The sequence below is a fragment of the Danio aesculapii genome, chromosome 14, assembly GCF_903798145.1.
Source record: "Danio aesculapii chromosome 14, fDanAes4.1, whole genome shotgun sequence".
Classification (NCBI taxonomy): Eukaryota; Metazoa; Chordata; class Actinopteri; order Cypriniformes; family Danionidae; genus Danio; species Danio aesculapii.
The window spans coordinates 12,752,741-12,775,871 of record NC_079448.1 but is presented as its reverse complement, the minus strand read 5'-3'; the positions used below and the strand labels follow the sequence as shown (position 1 = coordinate 12,775,871).

General features: G+C 36.5%; 1 protein-coding gene across 2 annotated transcripts in view; it reads left to right on the top strand.

The window, feature by feature from the left end:
* slc43a3b (solute carrier family 43 member 3b) overlaps positions 1 to 23,131 on the top strand; it is a 35,900-nt gene that overhangs the window by 634 nt on the left and 12,135 nt on the right. The window contains exons 1-8 of one of the 2 annotated variants that reach the window (XM_056472586.1): positions 4,288 to 4,322; positions 4,399 to 4,643; positions 4,999 to 5,128; positions 9,013 to 9,059; positions 9,144 to 9,220; positions 13,962 to 14,054; positions 14,154 to 14,293; positions 17,130 to 17,260. In XM_056472586.1, the coding sequence (XP_056328561.1) occupies positions 4,457 to 4,643; positions 4,999 to 5,128; positions 9,013 to 9,059; positions 9,144 to 9,220; positions 13,962 to 14,054; positions 14,154 to 14,293; positions 17,130 to 17,260 (805 nt within the window). In that variant the 5' untranslated portion in view covers positions 4,288 to 4,322; positions 4,399 to 4,456. Of the gene's footprint in view, positions 1 to 4,287; positions 4,323 to 4,398; positions 4,644 to 4,998; positions 5,129 to 9,012; positions 9,060 to 9,143; positions 9,221 to 13,961; positions 14,055 to 14,153; positions 14,294 to 17,129; positions 17,261 to 23,131 lie in introns of those variants that run through there. The other variant, XM_056472585.1, reaches the window with a different exon arrangement.

The window sequence follows — 23,131 nt, the reverse complement described above, 5'->3', positions numbered from 1 at the left end:
AAGTAGAATTACATTAAAACAATTCAGGTTTACTACCGTATATGCTAGCTTATACTTATTACACAATAAAATCGTCCTAGTTTTTGTTATAACAACAAATTATGTATAATTACATGCAACTAAACCTAAACTCCTGCTGCTATTAACCATATAGTACATCCTTGTAGTTGATTAATACTGTTCAGTATGTAAATTTATAGTTACAATGTAACAAATGGTGTAAAATAAAGTGTAACCCAAAATAAATTAAAATATAAAAGCAAGAAAGAAGTTTGCTTTGAGGGTACTGTGAAGTTTGTCAAGAAATAGCAACAATTTAATTCTGAATTTAAAGTGAAAATTGCCTTATTTCATAATGAATTCCCAAAATATCCTTTGGGGGTTATCGAGAAGTTCAAAAATAAATTTTAAATGAGGGGGAACATAGTAAATATGTACATGCATACATATGAGCCAAGATGCCTTTTTTTTTTTTTTTTTTTCTCATGTTTGCATAGGTTTCCCCGACAGTCCAAAGACATGAGATATAGGTGAATTGAATAAAAAAAAAAAAACTGACCATAGTGTGTGAGTGTGTTTGAATAGAAGAGTGTATGGGTGTTTTGCAGCAGGAAGGGCATCTGCTGGTAAAACATGTGCTGTGGCGACCGCTGATAAAGGTGGAAATGAGCTAAAAGAAAGCGAGTGAATTTTCTGAGTAGAGAGATAGAGAGGGAGAGAGATTGAATCACCTTTATTTACAACATTTAAGTATTTCCATACTTTTAATTTTTATTAATGGTATTTTATAGCCTGAGTTAGCAATTACAAAATATCAGAAAATAATATTAATTAAAGTAAAGAAATAATAATAATAATGACAAAAACAACAACAAATTCAACATCTACACTAAAAACAAAAAAACAGTAACCAGAAAAACTAAACGCTGGAATTTTCACAAACTTTGGTAAACATTCTATAAGTTTATAGTATGAATGTTCTATTCTGAGTCTGCGATGCTATTAAACCGATAACCATCAACAAGGTGTCCATTGTGTCTTTGTTAAGTAACCTGCATTTTCTTGTTTTCCATATAGCAAGTTTAGCAGTTCCAAATATGAAATTTGATAAAACCCCAAAATCTTTAGATGAAACTGAAAAGTAACAATTGATGTGAGAAAAAACTGACCTGAACATACTACCCATTGGGAAAAAAGAAAAAACAAATTGCCCAGGCGTGCACAAAAAATGAAAACTTTTTAAGTTTTCCATACAACCACAACATTTGGATTGAGGTACACAATGTGTCTGTTTCTATTGCTTCATGTACAATTCTCCACTGAAAATTGCCAGTGCGTTTATCAATTAGAGGTTTATACAACATCTGCCAGCTAACTCAGGGGATATGTCCATCCCAACTCATTCCATTAAGATGACAAACTCTAGATCACAGGTATCAAACTCAGTTCCTACTGGGCCCCAGCTCTGCACAGTTTAGTTCCAACCCTAATTAAACACACATGATCAAACTAATTGAGTCCTTCAAGTCTTGTTTCAAACCTACAGGTAAGTCTGTTAAAGCAGGGTTGGAATTAAAGATAGATAGATGATAGGTAGGTAGGTAGATAGATAGATAGATAGATAGATAGATAGATAGATAGATAGATAGATAGATAGATAGATAGATAGATAGATAGATAGATAGATAGATAGATAGATAGATAGATAGATAGATAGATAGATAGATAGATAGATATAAAAATAATAGCTAATATTATTGAATACACTAAGGATTGATGTACACACTAAAGGTGTGTCTTGCACTTGTTCTTTCTGTTACAAGAAAAAAAATTCTATATTTTGATTTGCAAATGTTGAAGCATGGTGTAATGAATCACTTGAAACATCTGTTTTAGACCTCTGTTTTATCATATAAGGCCCGAGAATTTCTGAATAATAGTAAGATAAAAATTACACAAGACTGGTATGATCTATAGCTGTAGAAACTGTCTGCAGAATCAATTGCTGTACAGTGGATGAGCACAGGTTAAACACGTCCAGTCATAAAACAAACAGGTTTAGGTTCACAGAAAAATCAATAAAACATTCTGTGCATAGAACATCAGTCCTTTTGGACTTTGGAAATGTTTTGGGTCCTTAGGTTAAATTCAGATGAAATGTCTTTGATTCTAAGGGATGCCCCTTTTTGAGGAAGTGTAGTCAGAAATCTTATGATCTTCATAAGGAATTAAATATATATATAGACAAAACTGCTGACAGGCAAATTATATTTCTCATGTGATTTGTTGCATTGACTGGGTCTATTTTTATGAATAGCTAACATCACACTTAAATATCATTTAGTAAGGAAAATAAATTTGATTATGTGGGCTTCAACATCTATTATTGAAATCCATAAGTTTTACTAATAATTATAGAAAACAAATTAGACATTTTTTGTGATCTCAATTCTGCCAATAGTAAAATGGTCAGGAACATACTGCAAGAGTTGTTTGCCTAGATCTACAATTCAGAATGTAATTTATGCATACAAAGATAGTTTTAAGTGCTGTAACACTGTTTATGAATACATTTCTAGTATTTAGTGTCCTGCATCAAATTAACATTCAATTGATATTTACCTACGTACAAATTATAATCGCAAGTAAAGCTTTTACCTTATTCTTTCAATTAACTGAAGGTTAAAGGTGAAATAAGTTCCATTATCATTTAGTGCAAAAAATATACAAATTAAACAACATGCTTATTCTGACTTGTACTTAAAATATGTAAAACAATCTATATGAAATGTGTAAAACAGTCTAACTGTAGTCAGTTGTTCTAAATATGTCATTATATATAGATTTAAATATCAATAAGATTTTTTTATATGTATAAACTATTGTTACATTGAATGACATTTTATTCATGTCTTCTGTAAATCTTATAAAATAATATTAATTAAATTTAATTAAATTTAATTTAAAAATTAATAAAGCTTTTACCTTATTTTTTCAATTAACTTGGTAAAAAAGGTGAAATAAGTTCCATCATCATTCAGTGCAAAATATATTTTAATACAAAAATTAAGCATGCTTATTCTGACCTGTACTTATTAAAATATGTAAAAGAATAAGCGATCACAGTAATATTGTAAAAAGGCAAAATGTAGTCTGTTGTTCTAAATATGTGATTATTATATTTATATTTAAATATAAATACGATTTTTATATGTATAAACTCTTGTTATATTGAATTACATTTTACCCACATCTTCTGTAAATCATGTAAAATAATAATAATAATAATAATAATAATAATAATAATAATAATAATAATAATAATAATTATTATTATTATTATTATTATTATTATTATTATTATTATTATTATTATTATAATTATTATTATTATTTTCTTCAATAATTTGGTAGGCATAGTTAGATTTGTTAAGTGAGAGAGAGGAAAGTGAATACAGAGTGAACCTCTTCGTAAGCTCAGTTTTGTGATTGGCATTGCCTCATGCATGACTTTGACGTACTGTAGCCGGTCACACTTAAGAGGAAATCTTCTGGTGGTCTTGTGATAGCAACTGTGAAAGTGCAATTAAGAGTCATTTTATTCCAAGCGCTGTTGCATCACCGAATGCTACACGCACTAAAGGAACTAAAGGAAGGCACAGAACTTCAAAAATAGTGCTTCGCGTGCCAATCACACACTCGACTTCTGCTTTGTTATATTTCAGAACAAAAAGTCACAAGTTATCAGTCACGATCTATTGTGCGGAATGACCCGGGCTGAGCTTGTGTTTGGGTGTGAAGTGCATCTGGCAAGAATCTACTACAAAATGCTAGACAGACAGTCCTGCTCAGTGACATTTTTAAGCCTAACTCAAGTATGTAATGTATGATTTAAGGGAGACAAACATGCTGGTTTGTCAGGGCTTAGCAGCGCTCTTAGTAGCTCATTCACTTGTTTCTTTCAAAAATGAGTTAAACTGTATAAGGTTAAAATGGGGAGCATAGGAGCACACAACTTTCTAAAACAACATTGACAGCATTAATTTACACATTAATTTATTAAAACACCAGCATCAGTTGGATCTCGTCTCATCAGAAATGTTCAATGGAAAGTCACAAGGTTGTTATCTTTAAAGAAAACTGCTCTAACAGAACACGTGCAAACATAGCTTTGTGAGGGAGTTCTGGAAGAGAATAAGAGGAGGGATTTAAAAAATTGGGAGGGATTTCCACAAAATGGGAGGGTATAGACACTCGGAGGCCCATATAAAGAGACAGAAAGTGAGACGGAGGGAGGAGTGTGTGCCTGTGCACTTTGTGAAGTGAGTTAAAGACTTTGTTATTGTGCATTTTTGAGGTTTACTTAATAACAGTCCACATCTTACTTTTCTGTTGAAGGAGGTCAGAGAAACTCTGAGGCTGTTTGAGAAGAGGAAAGAGAAGAGAAGCAGGGGAGATGTTCGGCTGTCAGGGAGACGGGTTGAGGGTCCGATCCTGGATTACTCTGATCTCAGGGTTGGTGGAGTGCTTGGGCTTTGCAGGGGCTGTTTTCGGCTGGGCATCGCTGGTGTTTGTGCTCAAGAACGAAGGCTACTTCAGCAGTCTGTGTGTGAACACCACCATCAATGGAACAGCTGTTGAAGGTCAGTTTGTAAATGTTTAGCACATCTACCTGTTTAAACTGTGGAGGTAGATTTAAAGCTATAGTTCGCCCCAAAATGAAAATGACCTCGTCATACAGTATATTCTCCCTCATGTGGTCCTTTAGGAGTTTTTTCTGCTTCTGTTGAACACAAAAGAAGATATTTTGAAGAATGCTGGGACTGGGAGTTCCATAGTGGAGGGAAAAATTACTATAAAAATTAAATGAGTTCAAACAACCAGCATTACTTTCTTTTGTGTGTTCAACATAAGTAAGACACCCAAATATGTTTCGTGAGTAATATTTTTCATTTTTGGGACGAACAATCCCTTTAACCATTGTTGTATGTTTTGCAGATTGCAGCAGACAGGATGAGCAGTTTTCCCTAATCTTTACCATTGCATCCTTTATGAACAACTTTCTTACACTTCCAAACGGCTTCCTGTTTGACCGCTTTGGTACCACAGTTGCCAGGCTACTGGGAATGTGAGTCAGATTTGCATGTGTGTTTGAATTATGTGTCACATTACACTGTACAACTCAACACATTTAAGGAAACTTAGGCCATATAAGTTTAGATACTTATATTTGTGAGTACTGTTAACTTCCACTAAATATTAAACATAATTGTAATGAAATTAAATAACAATTAAAGGGATAGTTCACCCAAATATGTGAATATACTTACTATTTACTATTTTCAACTAATTCCCAAATGTTTCTTTCCTGTTGATTTTCTATTCTGTTAAACGCAAAAGAAGATATTTTGAAGGCCGGAAACCTGTATCCATTGACTTCTATTGTTGGAAAACAATTAATATGGAAGTCTATGGTTACAGGTTTTTAGCTTTCTTCCAAATATCTTCTTTAACAGACGAAAGAAAGTTGGAGAAAGTAAAAGGATGAGTAAACGATGACAGGATTATCAGTTTTGGGTGAACTATTCATTTTAGTGTCATTAAACCAATTAAATCCTAACTAGATAAACTTATATCTTTCATTGTTAAGTGCTAGTTAAACATATAACAAGTACACTTACTGATGTAATCAGCAAAGAGACTATTACTGTGATGAAGAATACACAGCCATTGCCCTTTAAATAAAACAATAGACGGCCTTGATGGACTTACACCAGTTGTCCACCTAATCAAAGCTTTTAATCTTCAACACAATGGTAACTTCAAAAACAAAAAGTATCCTGATCACCTCAAACAACACTTAATTTTAACATGTACTCCCTTTTAACAGTCAAACAGCAAAGAATGATGGGAACAAATTTACCGTAACTCAATCCATTGAAGTTCTACCTAATTTGTAATGAGTTCCTGTAACTTTCAAATTAGTAAATTGAACTTTCAGTAATGTTTGAGTAAAATATACTTCTCTCTTTTGGGAAATTTGACTGGTTTTGCAGTTTACAACACCAAAACATTTTGTTTCCTAGCATATCTTTTTTATAGTAGAGAAACACATTTCAACAATCAGAAATTATAATTTAATTATAATTTAATTATTTCCTGCGATTTTTACTCTCAAAAAGCTATATGGTTTAGCGTTTAAACGATTGAAAATCAACTACGAACAATATTATCATGTATTAAAATATTAGTTCACATGTACTAGTATTATTATAATTATATCGGTAACACTTTATAATAACTACGCACTAGGAACCATTTATTAAGGATTAGCAAATAGTGAATTATCTATTAAGCATGAACTCGATATGAATAAATGTTAGTAAGCAGTTTATAACTGCAGCTACACATACTGTATTCTTGACTTTTAAGCACATATATAATTTGCTTAATGATTGGGTTTTCATACTTTGATAATGATTCATTTTTCATTACTAATTTAATTATGGCATTATTAACAGCTAACCAGCTATTTAAGAATGATATTTTTTTAAGATTATTCAGAATGCGTAACTAAATGATTAATAAACTATTCAAATTGACATTTATGAATCTAATTATTCAACCATATAGTAATAGTTAATTTGTATGCTTATAAATGTTTTATTAACTTAATTTTCATCCAGTTTTGTGACCTAAAGTGAGGACGATTAATGCTTCACAACTCTCTACTGAATGACAATTAAAGGCTCAGTTATATTCTAGACAGCAAATTAATTCTTTGCAACCTTATCTAAAATAACCGTACTGTGCAGTTTAAACTTCGCTAAATAACATTGAAATGTTGTATCATAATATATTGTTAAATTATTATATTGTTGTTGTTTTATCCAGTTTTATGTTGTATTTGACACTCCTGTTATTCAGCAATGTTTAAACTTTACAGCAATTATATTTTTTAGATAAGATTGCAAAGATGTATTGTTCAGTTGATACTGAGCCTTTAATTGTCATTTATAAGGGATTTACGAAGCATAATAAACAATCCTCACTTTAGATCAGGTCACAAAACTGGATAAAGTTGAGTTAATAAATCATTTATTAACATACAAAGTAACATGTATGTTGCTTTAAGTAACATGTATCAGTCATTATATGCATGAATAATGAGATATATAAACATTGATTTCAAATAGTTTACTAATCATTTACTAACTCATTCTGAATGATCTTAAAAACCACCAACTACTCAAAAATGGTTTGTAAATAATGCGATACTTAATTTAGTAATGAAAAATAAATCAGTCACAAATTATGAAAGTACAATTATTAAGCACATTAAGAATACAGCATTTTTAGCTGCTGTTATAAACTGCTTACTAACATCTATTAATGTAGAGTTAATGCTTAACAAATAATGAATTCATTATATGCTAATGCTTATTAAATGACTTAGTGTGTAGTTATTATAAAGTGTTGCCGTTAATAATTGTAATAATAACAATATCAATACTATTAATAGTAACAATAATAATAATAATAATAATAATAATAATAATAATAATAATAATAATAATAATAATAATAATAATAATAATGGTGATGCAGTGGAGCAGTAGGTAGTGCTGTCGCCTCACAGCAATAAGGTCGCTGGTTCGAGCCTCGGCTGGGTCAGTTGGAGTTTCTGTGTGGAGTTTGCATGTTCTCCCTGTGTTCGCGTGGGTTTTCTTCCGGGTGCTCCGATTTCAGTCCAAAGACATGCGGTATAGGTAAATTGGGAAGGCTAAATTGTCCGTAGTGTATGAGTGTGAGTGAGTGTGTATGGATGTTTCCCAGAGATGGGTTGCGGCTGAAATGGCATCCGCTGCGTAAAACATGTGCTGGATAAGTTGGCGGTTCATTCCGCTGTGGCGATCCCGGATTAATAAAGGGACTAAGCCGAAACGAAAATGAATGAATGAATGAATAATAATAATAATAATAATAATAATAATAATAATAATAATAATAATAATAATAGTTATTTTCAAATCCCCACCAATTGGCAGGCTTGGTAGAATGTATGTTTTAGGCAACAAGTAACACTCTGAATTTAAGAAGAGTAAAATTGTAGTGTCTTGTAATGATTTAACAATACATGGTAATCATTCAACAAGACAGTATTGACATCTGACACTGTCATACTGCACAAACTGCATTTTATGCAAGGAATGTGTTTCTCTGTAGTCTTCCTAGAAGCACCATAACTGTACACTCAAATTTGCTGTCCTGTGTGTGTAGTCATGATCAAAGGTCACCCACTCTCCCATTACCTATGTCTGTGCCTCAAAAGCACTTCTTTGAGAAGAAACTGACCTGTATTTCTGCTGTGGGAAAGAGAAGAGAGATTATGTGAGGAGAGAGGAGTGCTAGCAGAGAGACGGGTGATATCGCAGATGAGGGCAGAAGCGAGATTTGGCAGGACAGTTTGACCTGTGGTATACTGAGAAAAAAGGCAGAACTGATGAAATATAGTGTTCACTAAATCCAAGTCCAAATCACACCCAATGTATCCAATGGAATTTATATTAAAAAAAGATATCTCAAGCATATTTTCAAGCGAAATATACTCCAGTCTGTGTCACGTGATCCTTCAGAAGTTATTCTAATATGTCGATTTGCTCAGGAATCATTTGTTATAATTATCAGCATTAAAATGCCTGATAAAAAAGTGGAAACTGTGATGTTTTATTTTAGGGCTATTTGATGACTAGAACGTTCAGAATTCATTTTAAATGTTTATTTGAAGTTGTGCACTTATTTGAACAGCATTGCACATTTTTTTGTATGGCTCAAGTATCCAAATATTTTTGGGAGCCCACTTTATCTTGCAGCTCAGAAATCTACAATAACACAATCCGCATGTTTCACAGACAGAGACAGAGGCCAAAGAAAATATCCAGCAGAATCTACCACTTACTCCATTTATTACACTTCTCTCATATTCTTACTCTGTTTTGTTTTACTTTACAGATCAGTTTACTCTGCAGGAATGTTGTTAATAGCCTTTTCCACAACTGGTGAGCAGTTTTATCTTTGTTTGACCTTTAGTATATTGATACATGTGAGTATGCTTGTAGTCATTCCATTGTTTTCTCCCACAGCGAGCTCCATCCTTCTTTTCCCCGCGCTGTCCTTCATTTCTGTGGGAGGAATTCTGTTCTTGATGACCAACATACAGGTACTGAACCACCCTTTGGGATCCTAATAACAAACATACGAGCTGCTGCACTTCTCTAGGAAGTGTTCAGCGGGTTTTCCCATGATATCTGGCTGTTTTGTTGTCTGCAACCTTAAAAACCATATGAGTCACACTAGTTTAAATCACAATTCATGGTATTACATTAACTAACACTACCAGCTTAATAAACTACAAATTACTTGTTTATTCACATCTAGTAAGGTAGAAGCAGTGGCGTAGCAGATGGGCCCCCACGATAAACAGCCCCTTCGTGCGATCATAACTCACCTCAGCCTTAACACCGCCGCCAAATAACTCACCTAAGCCTTAACACCGCCCGCCACCAATTTTGGGTAGGATTAGGTATATTGAATAAAATCATACTTTATAAGTAGTGAACAGTTAATATACTAATAATTGGTCCTGGCTCACTGTGGTCATTAAAAATCCCATGGCACTTCTCGTAAAGAGGGGTGTTTTCCTGGTATCCGAACCAAATTCCCCCCATCGGCCCTTACCGATCATGGTCTCAAAAAATCCACTGAATTGGCTGTATCACTGTTTCTCCACTTCTCCTGTATACAATAAATGTGCTATATAAATACACATTCCTTACATTACTTACTAATAATAGGCAGATAAAAAGCCAGTAGGTCATAGCATTAATGATTACCTAAACTAAAGTGTTACCAACACATGTTCTGCCATTGAAATGCAGTTATATGGCTTTACAGTTCAAGATATTAGGGCATAGACTTTGGGCAAAAGAATGGGTGAGTTGTGTGATCCAGACACCCACATATCCAAATATCATTTTTATATATTATATTTCTGTAAAAAAAAGCCGTACTATTATGGCAGTATTCAACCTCTTTAGTATTTATGCAGTAGCATTATGCTTGCAAGTTCTGAAGCTACAGTGGCTAATACAGCTAAGAGCCTATCTTGTACCAACATTGTTTCAGGAATAATAAAAAAAGTCAATAAGGGTGTGATTTGTGTAAAACCACAAAGTAATTTGCAGATATTTGGTTGATGAGCCTGGGTTGGATATTTTGCAGTAATTTTGATCTTTTAGGAGAATTTTTACATTTGACAAACGTTACATTTTTTGAACACTACGTTCACTAAAAAGGCAATTATATAGAGCCATATTAACTGTATAGCACAAGGCACTAAAAAGTTTTTTAATGAAAAATCAATAATAATTCGTCTTTAAAGATATAAAATATTTAAAGTTGCTTATAGCAACTCAGGCTCATTGAAAACCACAAGTCTTCCTACTTTTTTTGTGAAACGTTTAATGTATTACTCTTGATACATTGTGTTGCACATTTCAATTGACATATCCACCAGAGGATGCTGTCTGCATTTTTGCGGATCAGAAATGTGTTAATTTGGGTATGTTTTTTTACACAAAATCCCTCTTCTACATATTTTTGTAGATAATTTGCATATATTTTGCAGTAATTTTGACCCTTCATGAGAGTTTACCCTACATGAACCTGAGATGAGTAGATGATAGAGAACTAGACTATATGGTAACACTTTATAATAACTACACACTATGAATCATTTACAAAGCATTAGCATCTAGTGAATTCATTATCTGTTAAGCATTAACTCTATATTAATAAACGTTAGTAAGCAGTTTATAACTGCAGCTACAATTGCTGTATTGTTGACTTAAAACCACATTTATAATGTGCTTAATAATTGTATTTTCATACTTTGTTAATGATTTATTTTTCATTACTAAATTAAGTATTGCATTATTTACAAACCATTTTTATTTAACAGTAGTCGGTGGTTTTTAAGATAATTCAGAATGAGTTAGTAAATGATTAATGAAATATTGAAATCAACGTTTATATATATTATTATTCAGGCATATATTAATGATTACTATGTTTGTTAATAAATGCTTTATTAACTCAACTTCATGCAGTTTTGTGACCTAATCTAAAGTGAGGACTATTTATGCTTTATAAATCCCTTAGAAATGACAGTAGATTAGAGTTAGTGCTTAACGGATAATGAATTCACTATTTGCCAATGCTTAATAAATGGTTCGTAGTGTGTAGTTATTATAAAGTGTTACCAACTGTATTGCTCTGTCAATGCCTCCTTCTTTAGCTACTTTTAGTTGGATATATGATCCAACAATATTGTGAAAATACGTCAATATTTACAACCAAGGTGGGGGGGGGGGGGATTTACTGGTTGAAGAAGGCTGTTATTATCCATCAACATGGTTAATCAGCTATAGATCACACACAGCTGCGGCTGGAAGTAACGAGATTGATATAATTGATAAAATTTCCCATTAATTGTATTTCATTAATGTTTACCCCTACCCCAACCCTAAACCCAAGGGTTGCAGTAATGTAAAAACATATACAGTAAAAAAAAAACATATACAGTAATCTAAAAACATATACAAAAGTATAGCTGAATAACCATGTGGATGGATGATAACAGCCTTCTAAGTCTACCAGTAGGTGCAGAAGGCCCCTACTGGCCTATATCTATCAGATGATAACCAATGATAACGCCTATTCAGTTGACATTCGAAACGAGTGGCAACAAGGTCAGTATTATACAAGAGGATTTTTTTCTACCAATAGCACAAATACAAATGTGATATTGCCAGTGAAATTATTAGCTATAAAGACACAGCGGAACATTTGTTAATACAACAAAGAATGTTGTTTGTTTAATGAATTCATGTTTTGAATGAATCAGTTCAACCAATGAATCAATGAGCCATTTATAAAGAAAGTTACTGACTTAATTTATGAGTAAATTAACTGAATGAAGCACTGGCGGATTATGACCTGACCATTATGACACACAGTAAAAAAGGGAATTGTTCATTAAAAAAAAAAAAAACAATTCTGTATATATGAACTGAACTACTATGTTGTAATAAAATAAATAATTATACATAATTTAAAATGTAATATTATATAATATATAATAAATAATAAATAAATAGAAATACATAAGTCACATACTAAAATCCCATCCTACTTTATTAACTTCATAAATTTGATCAGTTACTTAAGCTTTAAGTCATATACAGTGATAACCATTACTTATAATAAGATGGATTGGCAAAACTTAAAGAGTGCTCTATGTCAGTGTTTCCCAACCCTGTTCCTGGAGGCACACCAACAGTACATATTTTGAATGTCTCCCTTATCTGACCCATTCACTTCAGGTTTTGGAGTCTCTTCTAATCTTCTGATGAGTTGATTCAGGTGTGTTTGATTAGGGAGAGGGTGAAAATGTGTACTGTTGGTGTGCCTTCAGGAACAGGGTTGGGAAACACTGCTCTATGTGAAGCAGCGTTTCAAACATAAAACAGTGCTTACTGCCAACCATGGTTTAGTTACTATCTCTGACCATAATGATTTATTTACTAAAGTTTTAGGTTAGGGTAAGCTGACATGCACTTGCAAAGTAGAATATTTGTTAAGGGACCATCAAAATAAAACGTTTTTACAGGTTTTTGAAATTTCTGTCAAACATCTATCAGTGTGTACATAGCATGAGAAACTATTCAGTTTAGCTGATTCAGTTCAGTTCAATGTGTGGAAATTCACCAGTTAAGAAACTAATTCAATTTTAGCTGTTTATTACCATTGTTATTATTGTTTTGTTCTAATCTTTAGCGTAATATAGTTGATAGTACTACTGATTCGAAAGACATGCATCAGATGTCCTCAAGTACGAATGATGCGTCAGGAGAAACTCAAATAAAAGCTATGAATTTTATGTTTCTTGTATTTTTGTTTTAACTGTAGCTATAACAACAATGGCATATTGTTAAAATAATTTTTTTAATTTTCAGTTTTAGCTGATGAAACATAGATACATGGACAATCAATAATAATTCAGCTTTAAAGAGATCAGTTGCTTATAGCAACCCAGGCTCATTGGAAATACACATCTTCCTACATTATTTGTGAAACGTAAAATACATTACTCTGCATATGTTTTGTTGCACATTTCAGATGACAAATCTACTAGATGGTGCTGTCTGCTTTTTTAAGAATCTGAAATGTGTTACTTAGGATCTGTTTTTTTTTTACCTTTTCTGTATGTCCCCCAGACCTGCACACCACTGACATATCCCCAGCTAATAGTGTTTTCAAAACCAAACATTAGTGAAAATTGCACTGTGACTACATTGTTTTACAATGATTTTATCTTGTATTTATTTCTTTAGGTGAGGCAAATATATTATGTACAAATCTTAGACAAAGTTGCGGTTGTGGTATTTATTTGGTGTTGTGCAAAGAACTGCATGAAACAATTTTTACTATCAAATTTTCACTGATAATATATCTGATAATACTGATCATATCATTAGTGTGAAAAGGAACAACAGATGTTGACATCATACTTTAGTAGTTTAAGTATGTTTTTGAGGTAATTGTTAATTGTAATTCTCTAACTGCTATTGTTAAATGTTACATCAAGTTAGTTGTGTTATTGTCAATTGTTTAAGACTGGAATGTTCAAATCGTTAATGCTGTATGTTTTTGATTTATGAAAAAGAACCAAATCTTGAGGCAAATCTTGAGAATCAAGCTCCACTGTTCACGCGTTAAGATTTTATTTTCACTAAAATTAACCAAACCTTGAGGTTTCTCAATTTTAGCATTTCAGAATTTCAGCAGTGTACATTTAGTGTATTGGTATATGATGAAAACTTATCATCTGCTTGATTTAGGTGGGAAATCTCTTTGGCACTCACCGCTCCACCATAATCACTCTATATAATGGAGCCTTTGACTCTTCCTCTGCTGTATTCCTCATTATCAAAGTAAGAAACAAATCTCCTCAGCTAAAATGATTATGGGAAATGAAAATGCTGGTGTATAAGACTGCATTAATAACGTTTGTGCCCGTGAATCTCTTTTAGTTGCTGTTTGAGGATGGAGTGTCTCTGCGGGGGTGTTTTGTCTTCATGGCCTGCTGCAGTGTCATTCATCTCTTTAGGACATTTGTGCTGATGCCTCGTACTCATATCCCATACCCGCTCCCAGAGAACTACACCTATGGGTAAAACACATATTTAACACCTCTTTCCTTTAAAACACACTGATATTGGAGCTTCAAAACCAGTTCATAATACTTAAGCACAATTGCAATAGCATAAATGCTATTTTCAGACCAACGCAACCCTAATTTTCACTTTTTGCACCACGTTCTTTAAATAACAAATCCATTTGCGCTACTTTGTGGACTCAAGGGTGTTCCGGTCTAAAAAGGAGGTGTGTTAAGATGCATTGTTGGCACGTTGCTATTTTGAGAAACTTAAACGGACTGCATTGACCAACTAAAAGCTGGTCTAAAGTCCAGCACAGAGTACATTAGTTATACGCCTTTGCAGGTCCAAATGCACACAGTGCTTAATACACACAGGATGTACAGCTATACACAAATATATTTACATATGAAAACAAATTAAAGGATTAGAATGTTTAAAAATTATTAGTTTCTACATAAATATGAAAACCATTGCTTCCATGCCCTCTTCATGCCTCCATGTCTTTTATCATTTTATTCATGACAATTTGCATTTATATATAGTTATATAATGTTATAATGGCAGTATTATTTATTCTATGCATATTTATATTTGTTTTAATAAAAATAAGTTTAGATTTGTTCACCTGGGTTTATGAGGCGTACAGTATGCATCAGCATATAGGGCATAAAATAGGACGTGTGTTTGGATATAACTCACGCTTCGTTATTATTGTTAATTTATTTGTTTGCTGGAAATTAGAACTGAATTTAGAAATTGCTTTAAAACAAATATTTGCACTTAACAAACAAAATTGATATTTAGGCTAATGGATGTCTTCAGTGGAGTGCGTACAGCTCCGTTTCCTTATCCTCAAAAGTCAAGGAGTAAAGTAAAGAGTAAAAGTAAAGTAAAGGAGTAAAGAGGTTGAATGGAGGAGGTTCATTCTTTATCCTAGCGCTGCAGATGATCTGTTTAACTGTTTTCTCGCTAGTGAAGCATTCAGTTTTTCCACTTACAAAGTCCGCCATGTAAACAGCAAATACCATATGTCATAACTCATTAAGAGAATAAGCACAACCATGTTAGACCATGCGCAGGGGCGCAAACTGTATTCTTCCATCCTTAAAGTAGCAAAAGTGCATTCGGACACGCCCTTAATGCTTTTGCGCCATGCACTTTAGACTTTGCGCCTAGATCATTAAAATAGAGCCCGTAGAGTTTAATTTGATGATCATATTACATTCTTTGTTTAAATAAACATGTAACTTAGGCACATAATATTGATATATTTATTGATATTCCACTGAATTGAACTGAAAATGTATCACATAATTTTTTGTATTTTTTTGTTATTGAAGTATCGACAAATATTGTATGACTGGCTAAGAGTATCAATATTAAATCATACTGTGACTAAACGTCTGATCAACCTAATATTTATAATTTAATACTAGTACTTAATAGATTACTTTAATTGAATATGTTTTCATTAAAACCAATACTTAATTCTTTAGATATGAGTCTCTCAGTAGTGCCTTTAGTAGTGACTAAATTGTCACTAAAAATATATTTTTTTAATTAAATTAAAAATTAAAAATTGTCATTGACCACATTGGAGATCAGTCATTGAGATATTAACTATTCATTTTGACTAGTACATTATGTATCCCAGTTGTGACTACATTTACATTACATTTACATTTAGTCATTTAGCAGACGCTTTTATCCAAAGCGACTTACAAATGAGGACAAGGAAGCAATTTACACAACTATAAGAGCAGCAGTGAACAAGCGCTATAGACAAGTTTCAGGTGTGTAAAGTCTAAGAAGCTAAGCATTAGTAAAATTTTTTTTTTTTTTTTTTTTTTTTTTTTGAGATAGAGAGAGAGAAAACAGTTAGTGGTATAGCCAGAGAGGCAGTTGCAGATTAGGAAGGAAAGTGGAGACTAAACAGTTGCGTTTTTAGTCGTTTCTTGAAGACAGCAAGTGACTCTGCTGTTCTGATGTAGTTAGGGAGTTCATTCCACCAACTGGGCAGATTGAATGTGAGAGTTCGGGACTAATGCATATTTTTTATAGTAGTATAGTGAATAATTAGGTTCCAGTATTTATTTTTTAGTACATTATATTAATAATAATTATTAGCTACAAGTGTGTATTAATAGATACAATACTTAATCATTAGATGCTATTACTTATTTATGATATACTCCAAGCTATTAAATAGATAATAGTTTTTATTCATTACACACTTGAGATTTTTTATTACATAGTAGTTCTTATTTATTTGAAACTAGCTGTATCTTTCACATATTTTAGTAGTAAGATTTATAATTAAGCTTTACTCTGACCATTCTAATTAGTCATAACATAAATGGGTAAATTATATCTTGGTTGTGACTTGTACATGAATTGTTACTAGTTGTTACTTCTAAAGAGACCAGTGTGTAACATATAAATAGTAATATCTAATAAAAAAAATAAAATGTAGTGAAAAGTATTGAACAATAAGTACATATAATAAGTACGAGAAAGAATAAGCACTATTATGTACTAGTAACTATAAAAATAGACATTAGAAATAGATACTTGCAGTATGAAACTGTTTAATTTTGTTGCATTTTTGTGTTATTATCCTTAGTATGAGAACATTGCCTGGAGGAAAACATCAAACACCAGGATCAGCAGTCAGATTTTATCAGTTGTTACCCAGTTTCTTTGGCCTTTTTATTTATTTATTTATTTATTTATTTTTCAGAATACTAGTTGCTTTTTCTTCATAGATTTGTGCTGTGTTGTTCTTCACCCTCTATAGTGTATGCTTCTGCCAACAATAGTTCACCTCATCTGTCTCTGATTTTCTAGCATAAACTGTGGAGGGACACAAGATTATACCATTGCAAAGGTCGACGAGAAAAACATCCAGACTTCCCTAGCTGAAGAGGAAGTGGCATTTACTGAGAGTTCTCCCCAGGGCCAAAACACAAATAAATCGGGTAAGCATACTGTAAGTGTTCAAATTTCAAATTAGTGCAATTAACACACTTATTTATTATGCTACTTTATGTTATTTCTTGCATGTTTTATTGTGCAATGCCCCTTTTTTTAAATGCAGTTTATTTAATTAAGCTGTAAAAAAAGTTTGTATAATAAAAAATTAAAAAAATCACATTTTTTAATAAGAATTTTTATGTGTGTGTGTTAAAAATAGCATTTTGATGGTCATTCATAAATAGTGGTATATTAGCATTACAAGTCATTCTGTAAGTTACACATCTGCAGGCATTATTATATTTTTAACTACTACTTTCTGGCACCCACTGAATTATTATTATTATTTTTAAAAGGATATTATTTGTACAATGTATCTTAAATCAGTACTGATATTAACATTGAATAATTTGCCTGCTCCTAAAGCTCCTTCCTAAAGGTCTGTGATTCGCATGTCACTTCCTATCTAAGGATGTGTTCACACTTGTAGTTCCCCAACAAGCATTTTTTATTTTTAAAAGATGTCTAATAGATGTCTAATAGACATCTAAACATAGCTGTCTTGGCTATAACAAGGCTAAATTTGGGCTGTCAGTGAAAATCTAATAGACGTTTAAGAATAGGCCAAAACTAGACTTGTCATCAAATAAACAGAAGTGAATTACTACACATATAAAATCTGTCTAATCTGTCTATTTGACCACTAGTCTAGTTTTGGGCTATTCTTAGATGTCTATCAGATTTTCACTGACAGCCTTAAAGTTTAGCTTTTTTAGCCAAGCTGTCTATGTTTAGATGTCTATTAGACGTCTATTAAACACAAAATTTTTTACTGGGTCAGTTCAGTCCTGGTTCACTTTGCATTGACATGGTCATTTTAAGACTAAACATATAAATGTGAGAAAAAAGACTTTTATACTGTAGATTTGATTATGCAATTTACTGAAAGTCAAAAGCATACTTTATTATCAGTGAAGTGTCACGGATTGGTCAGGCTCTCACGATCCCCACTCACGAAGATCACCATCACCTGACTTCTAATGAGCACACAGCTGCATCACATTCACGAGCACCAGATAAAAGCACAGCACTCCAGTCGCTCATTGTCCGGGCTCGTCTCGACGAAAGCGGACAACTGAGCGACCACTCAGCGTAGTCATCCTCAGCTAAACAAACGATTTACTTACCTGTTCTCTTTGTATTCCTCCTAGTCTTCCTGGTCCTCCCGAATCGTCCTGTCTTCCAGTCCTTCCAAGTCTGTGTCATCCTCTGTCAGCTGTATCTGGTGTGTGCTGTCCATCCTCGTGTATTCCTGTTACCCAGCCACGGAGGAAAAGACCCCAACATCATTCCTGATCCTCCTGGCTATCCTTCATGTGCTCCTTGTTGTCATTCAATAAACACCCTAACGTTTCCTTACCTCTGTCTCCTGTCCGCTTCATAACAGAAGCCCGGACCTATAACGACGACAACATGAGCACCCCCGATCACTTTCAAGAGCTGGTGGACCAGTTGAAGCGGATTCTACAGCCACCAGCTCCACTTTCCAACGCACCACCAGCACCGAGCACTTCCGCCTCCACAGTTTCTTCTTCGGCCCTTCCTTCCAGTCCCATGGCCCGACCAGCGCCCTACTCAGGCGGAGCGGGGGAGTGCAATGGTTTTCTGTTACAATGTTCCCTCATATTCGAAATGCAACCTTCTCTATATCCCACAGATAAGTCAAAGATCGCCTACATCGTATCACTACTCTCTGGGCCTGCACTTAAATGGGCTGAGACGATCTGGAACCAAGCCGGGCCGGTCATGAATTCCATCACTACCTTCACGGAGTATTTCAAAGAGGTGTTTGGACGTTCTGATGGGGAAGTAGCCGCTGGAGAGCAGCTGTATCATCTAAAGCAAGGTACTCTATCTACACAGGAATATGCTCTCCGGTTTCGCACTCTAGCAGCTGCAAGTGGATGGAATGAGAGATCGTTGTTGACCACGTACCGGCTCGGCTTGGAACCCACTCTCCGAATCCAGCTGGCCACATTAGATGATACTATGGGTCTGGAGAGATTCATCCAACATTCTCTCCGATGTTCCGATCGTCTCCGTTCCTATCAACAGGACACCATCACCCCCTCGTCTGCACTCCTCCAATCGCCTGAGTCAACAGCCTCTCCAGAACCAGAACCCATGATAATAGAGTCTGGAAGACTGACATCAGCGGAACGACAGAGGAGGCTGACCCGGGGTCTGTGTCTATACTGCGGTGTCAGTGGACACACCCGTATGGAGTGTCCCCTTCGTCCCATTCGGACTTCAGTGAGTGTATTCAGTACGAATATTGAACAATGTAAACCACTTACTACCACCGTACAAATAACTACTGCCTCTATTTCTCTCCTTGTCACAGCCCTCATCGACTCCGGGTCAGCAGGGAACTTCATCTCCCAATCCCTCTGTCGTCAACTCCACCTACGTACTGAGGCGTCCTCGCATATATACCAGATACAACCGATAACCCAGTGCACTCGATCTTCGACCCGTATCCATCGACAATGCGATGACATCCTTCTTCAAGTGGGGTTGTTACATCAAGAGAGGATTCAATTTCTGGTTCTGGAGGGTGCAAATATGGACATCATTCTAGGGCGCCCGTGGCTGGTGAAGCACGATCCCATCATCTCTTGGGGCACAGGAGAGATAAAGAAATGGGGATCTGGATGTACACCTACCTGTTTTCCAAATCTCCCTCTTCAAGGTCGGAACCCCATTTCTTTGTTTACAACATCGGTCGAGAGTCCTCCTGAGAAGCAGTCTATCCACATTCCTAAGGAGTACAGCTCCTTTCATGATGTCTTCTGCCCCAAGAGAGCTTCCCAGCTACCGCCGCATCGGCCATGGGACTGCGCGATCGACCTAGTTCCAGATGCCCAGTTGCCAAGAGGTAGGATCTACCCGCTCTCGCTTCCAGAGAATCAGGCAATGGAAGATTACATAAGGGAGGCTCTGAGTCAGGGGTACATACGTCACTCAAATCACCAGCCGCCTCAAGCTTCTTCTTTGTGGCCAAGAAGGACGGAGGGCTGCGTCCATGCATCGACTACAGGGTCCTAAATAACGGTACAGTAAAATACCGATATCCCCTTCCTCTGGTACCAGCCGCTTTGGAACAGCTCCGAGAAGCTAAAGTCTTCACTAAATTGGACCTCCGCAGCGCGTATAATTTGATAAGAATACGTGAGGGGGACCAATGGAAGACAGCATTCGTGACCCCTACTGGCCACTATGAATATGAGGTCATGCCTTACGGTCTGGTCAACGCCCCCTCCGTATTCCAAAACTTCATTCATGAAGTCCTCCGGGAGTTTCTTCACCACTTTGTAATAGTGTACATAGATGACATCCTCATTTACTCCCGGAGTGAGGCCGAACATCGCCAACACGTTGCGGAGGTCCTACACACATTGAGAGAACATCACCTCTACCTCAAAGCGGAGAAATGCTCATTCCACCAGAAGTCGATTCATTTCTTGGGATACATCATTGACCAAACCGGTATACGTATGGATGGGAAGAAAATTGAGGCTGTTCTATCCTGGTCAGAACCCACTTCCATTAAGGAGCTCCAGAGGTTTCTTGGGTTTGCTAACTTTTATAGACGGTTTATCAAGGACTACAGCAGGATTACATCACCTCTCACTAATCTCCTCAAGGGTAAACCCAAAGGACTGGAGTGGACCAAAGAAGCAGCCGCAGCCTTCCGCCTTCTTAAGAAGGAGTTCACAAGGGCCCCACTCCTGACTCATCCTGACCCAAATCTTCCTTTCGTGGTGGAAGTGGACGCATCCACCACCGGCGTCGGGGCAGTATTATCCCAACATCATGATACACCGCCCCGACTGCATCCCTGTGCCTATTTCTCTCGGAAGTTGAGCCCGGCGGAGCAGAATTACAGCATAGGAGACAGGAGCTTCTAGCAATCAAGCTAGCCTTGGAGGAGTGGCGTCACTGGTTGGAGGGAGCCAAACATCCGTTCCAGGTGATCACAGATCACAAAAACCTCCAATATATCAAAGAGGCCAAGAGACTATGTCCACGTCAAGCCAGATGGTCACTTTTCTTCTCACGTTTTGATTTCTCCATTTCCTATCGTCCAGGACCCAAGAATCTAAGAGCAGACGCTCTCTCTCGTTTACACGAGCATCACGATCATGAAGAACTCCCTACGAAGATTCTTCCCGAACACATCTCCATTTGTCCGATCACCTGGAACGCTCCTCCAGTCGTTGCCACTCCGGAAGCCCCTGCTCCGCCGGGATGCCCTCCTCATCGGCAGTTCATACCACCTGAACACCGGGTAGATCTGATCCACTCCTTACATACCTCGCTAGGCACTGGACATCCAGGGATCAACAATACTCTCTCGCTAGTATCCCAACGATTCTGGTGGCCAAACATGGCAAGGGATGTGAGGCAATATGTTCAGGGCTGTAAGGACTGTGCCCAATCCAAGAGCCCACGTCATCTACCCGCTGGAAAGCTCCATCCCTTGCCGATTCCGAACCGTCCCTGGTCACACCTAGGAGTGGACTTTATCACTGACCTCCCCTCGTCAGAAGGTAATACCTGTATTCTAGTCATCGTAGATAGATTCTCAAAGTTTGTCAAACTAATCCCTCTGAAAGGTCTTCCCACAGCCTTTGAAACAGCCGACAATATCTTTAATCAAGTCTTCAGGTCATTTGGTATTCCAGAAGATATTGTGTCGGACAGAGGTCCACAGTTCATCTCACGTCTATGGAAAGCCTTCTTCAAGCTCCTAGGTGTGGCCGTCAGCCTCTCTTCTGGATATCATCCCCAAACCAACGGGCAGACAGAGAGGAAGATTCAGGAGGTGGGACGGTTCCTGAGGACCTTCTGCAGTGGTCACCAGAGCTCCTGGAGCCAGTATTTGGGCTGGGCAGAATATGCCCAAAATTCACTGCGGCAACCCTCCACCGGACTCACGCCATTCCAGTGCGTCCTGGGCTTCCAACCACCGCTCTTTCCCTGGGATGGCGAACCATCTGATGTCCCCGCAGTGGATCACTGGTTCCGGGAGAGCGAGAGAGTCTGGGACGAGGCTCATCAACATCTGCAGAGGGCAGTCCGTCGAAGCAAGGTAACCGCCGATAGAAGAAGGTCTGAAGAACCCAGATACACACCCGGACAAAAGGTGTGGCTATCCACCCGGGACATACGCATGCGACTGCCCTCTCGCAAGTTAAGTCCCCGATTTGTTGGTCCCTTCACCATCGTGGAACAGGTTAACCCCGTCACCTACAAACTACAATTACCCTCTCACTACCGTATTCACCCTACATTCCACGTATCACTCCTGAAACCCTATCACGATCCTGTTCTTCCCTCCACAGAGCCTGACCACGAAGAGGAACCCCCCTCCTCCACTGCTCCTAGAAGAAGGAGCCGTCTACGCAGTGGAGGAGATCTTGCGTTCCCGACGTCGTGGTGGCCAGTTGGAGTACCTGGTGGACTGGGAAGGGTACGGCCCCGAAGAAAGGACATGGGTTCCCAGAGCTGATATTCTCGATCCTAGTCTCATGGTGGAGTTTCATGAGAGCCACCCTGAGTTCCCAGCGCCTAGAGGCAGAGGGAGACCACCACGGCGTCGGAGGTGTCGGCCCTCAGGAGCGGGCCCTGGGGAGGGGGGTACTGTCACGGATTGGTCAGGCTCTCACGATCCCCACTCACGAAGATCACCATCACCTGACTTCTAATGAGCACACAGCTGCATCACATTCACGAGCACCAGATAAAAGCACAGCACTCCAGTCGCTCATTGTCCGGGCTCGTCTCGACGAAAGCGGACAACTGAGCGACCA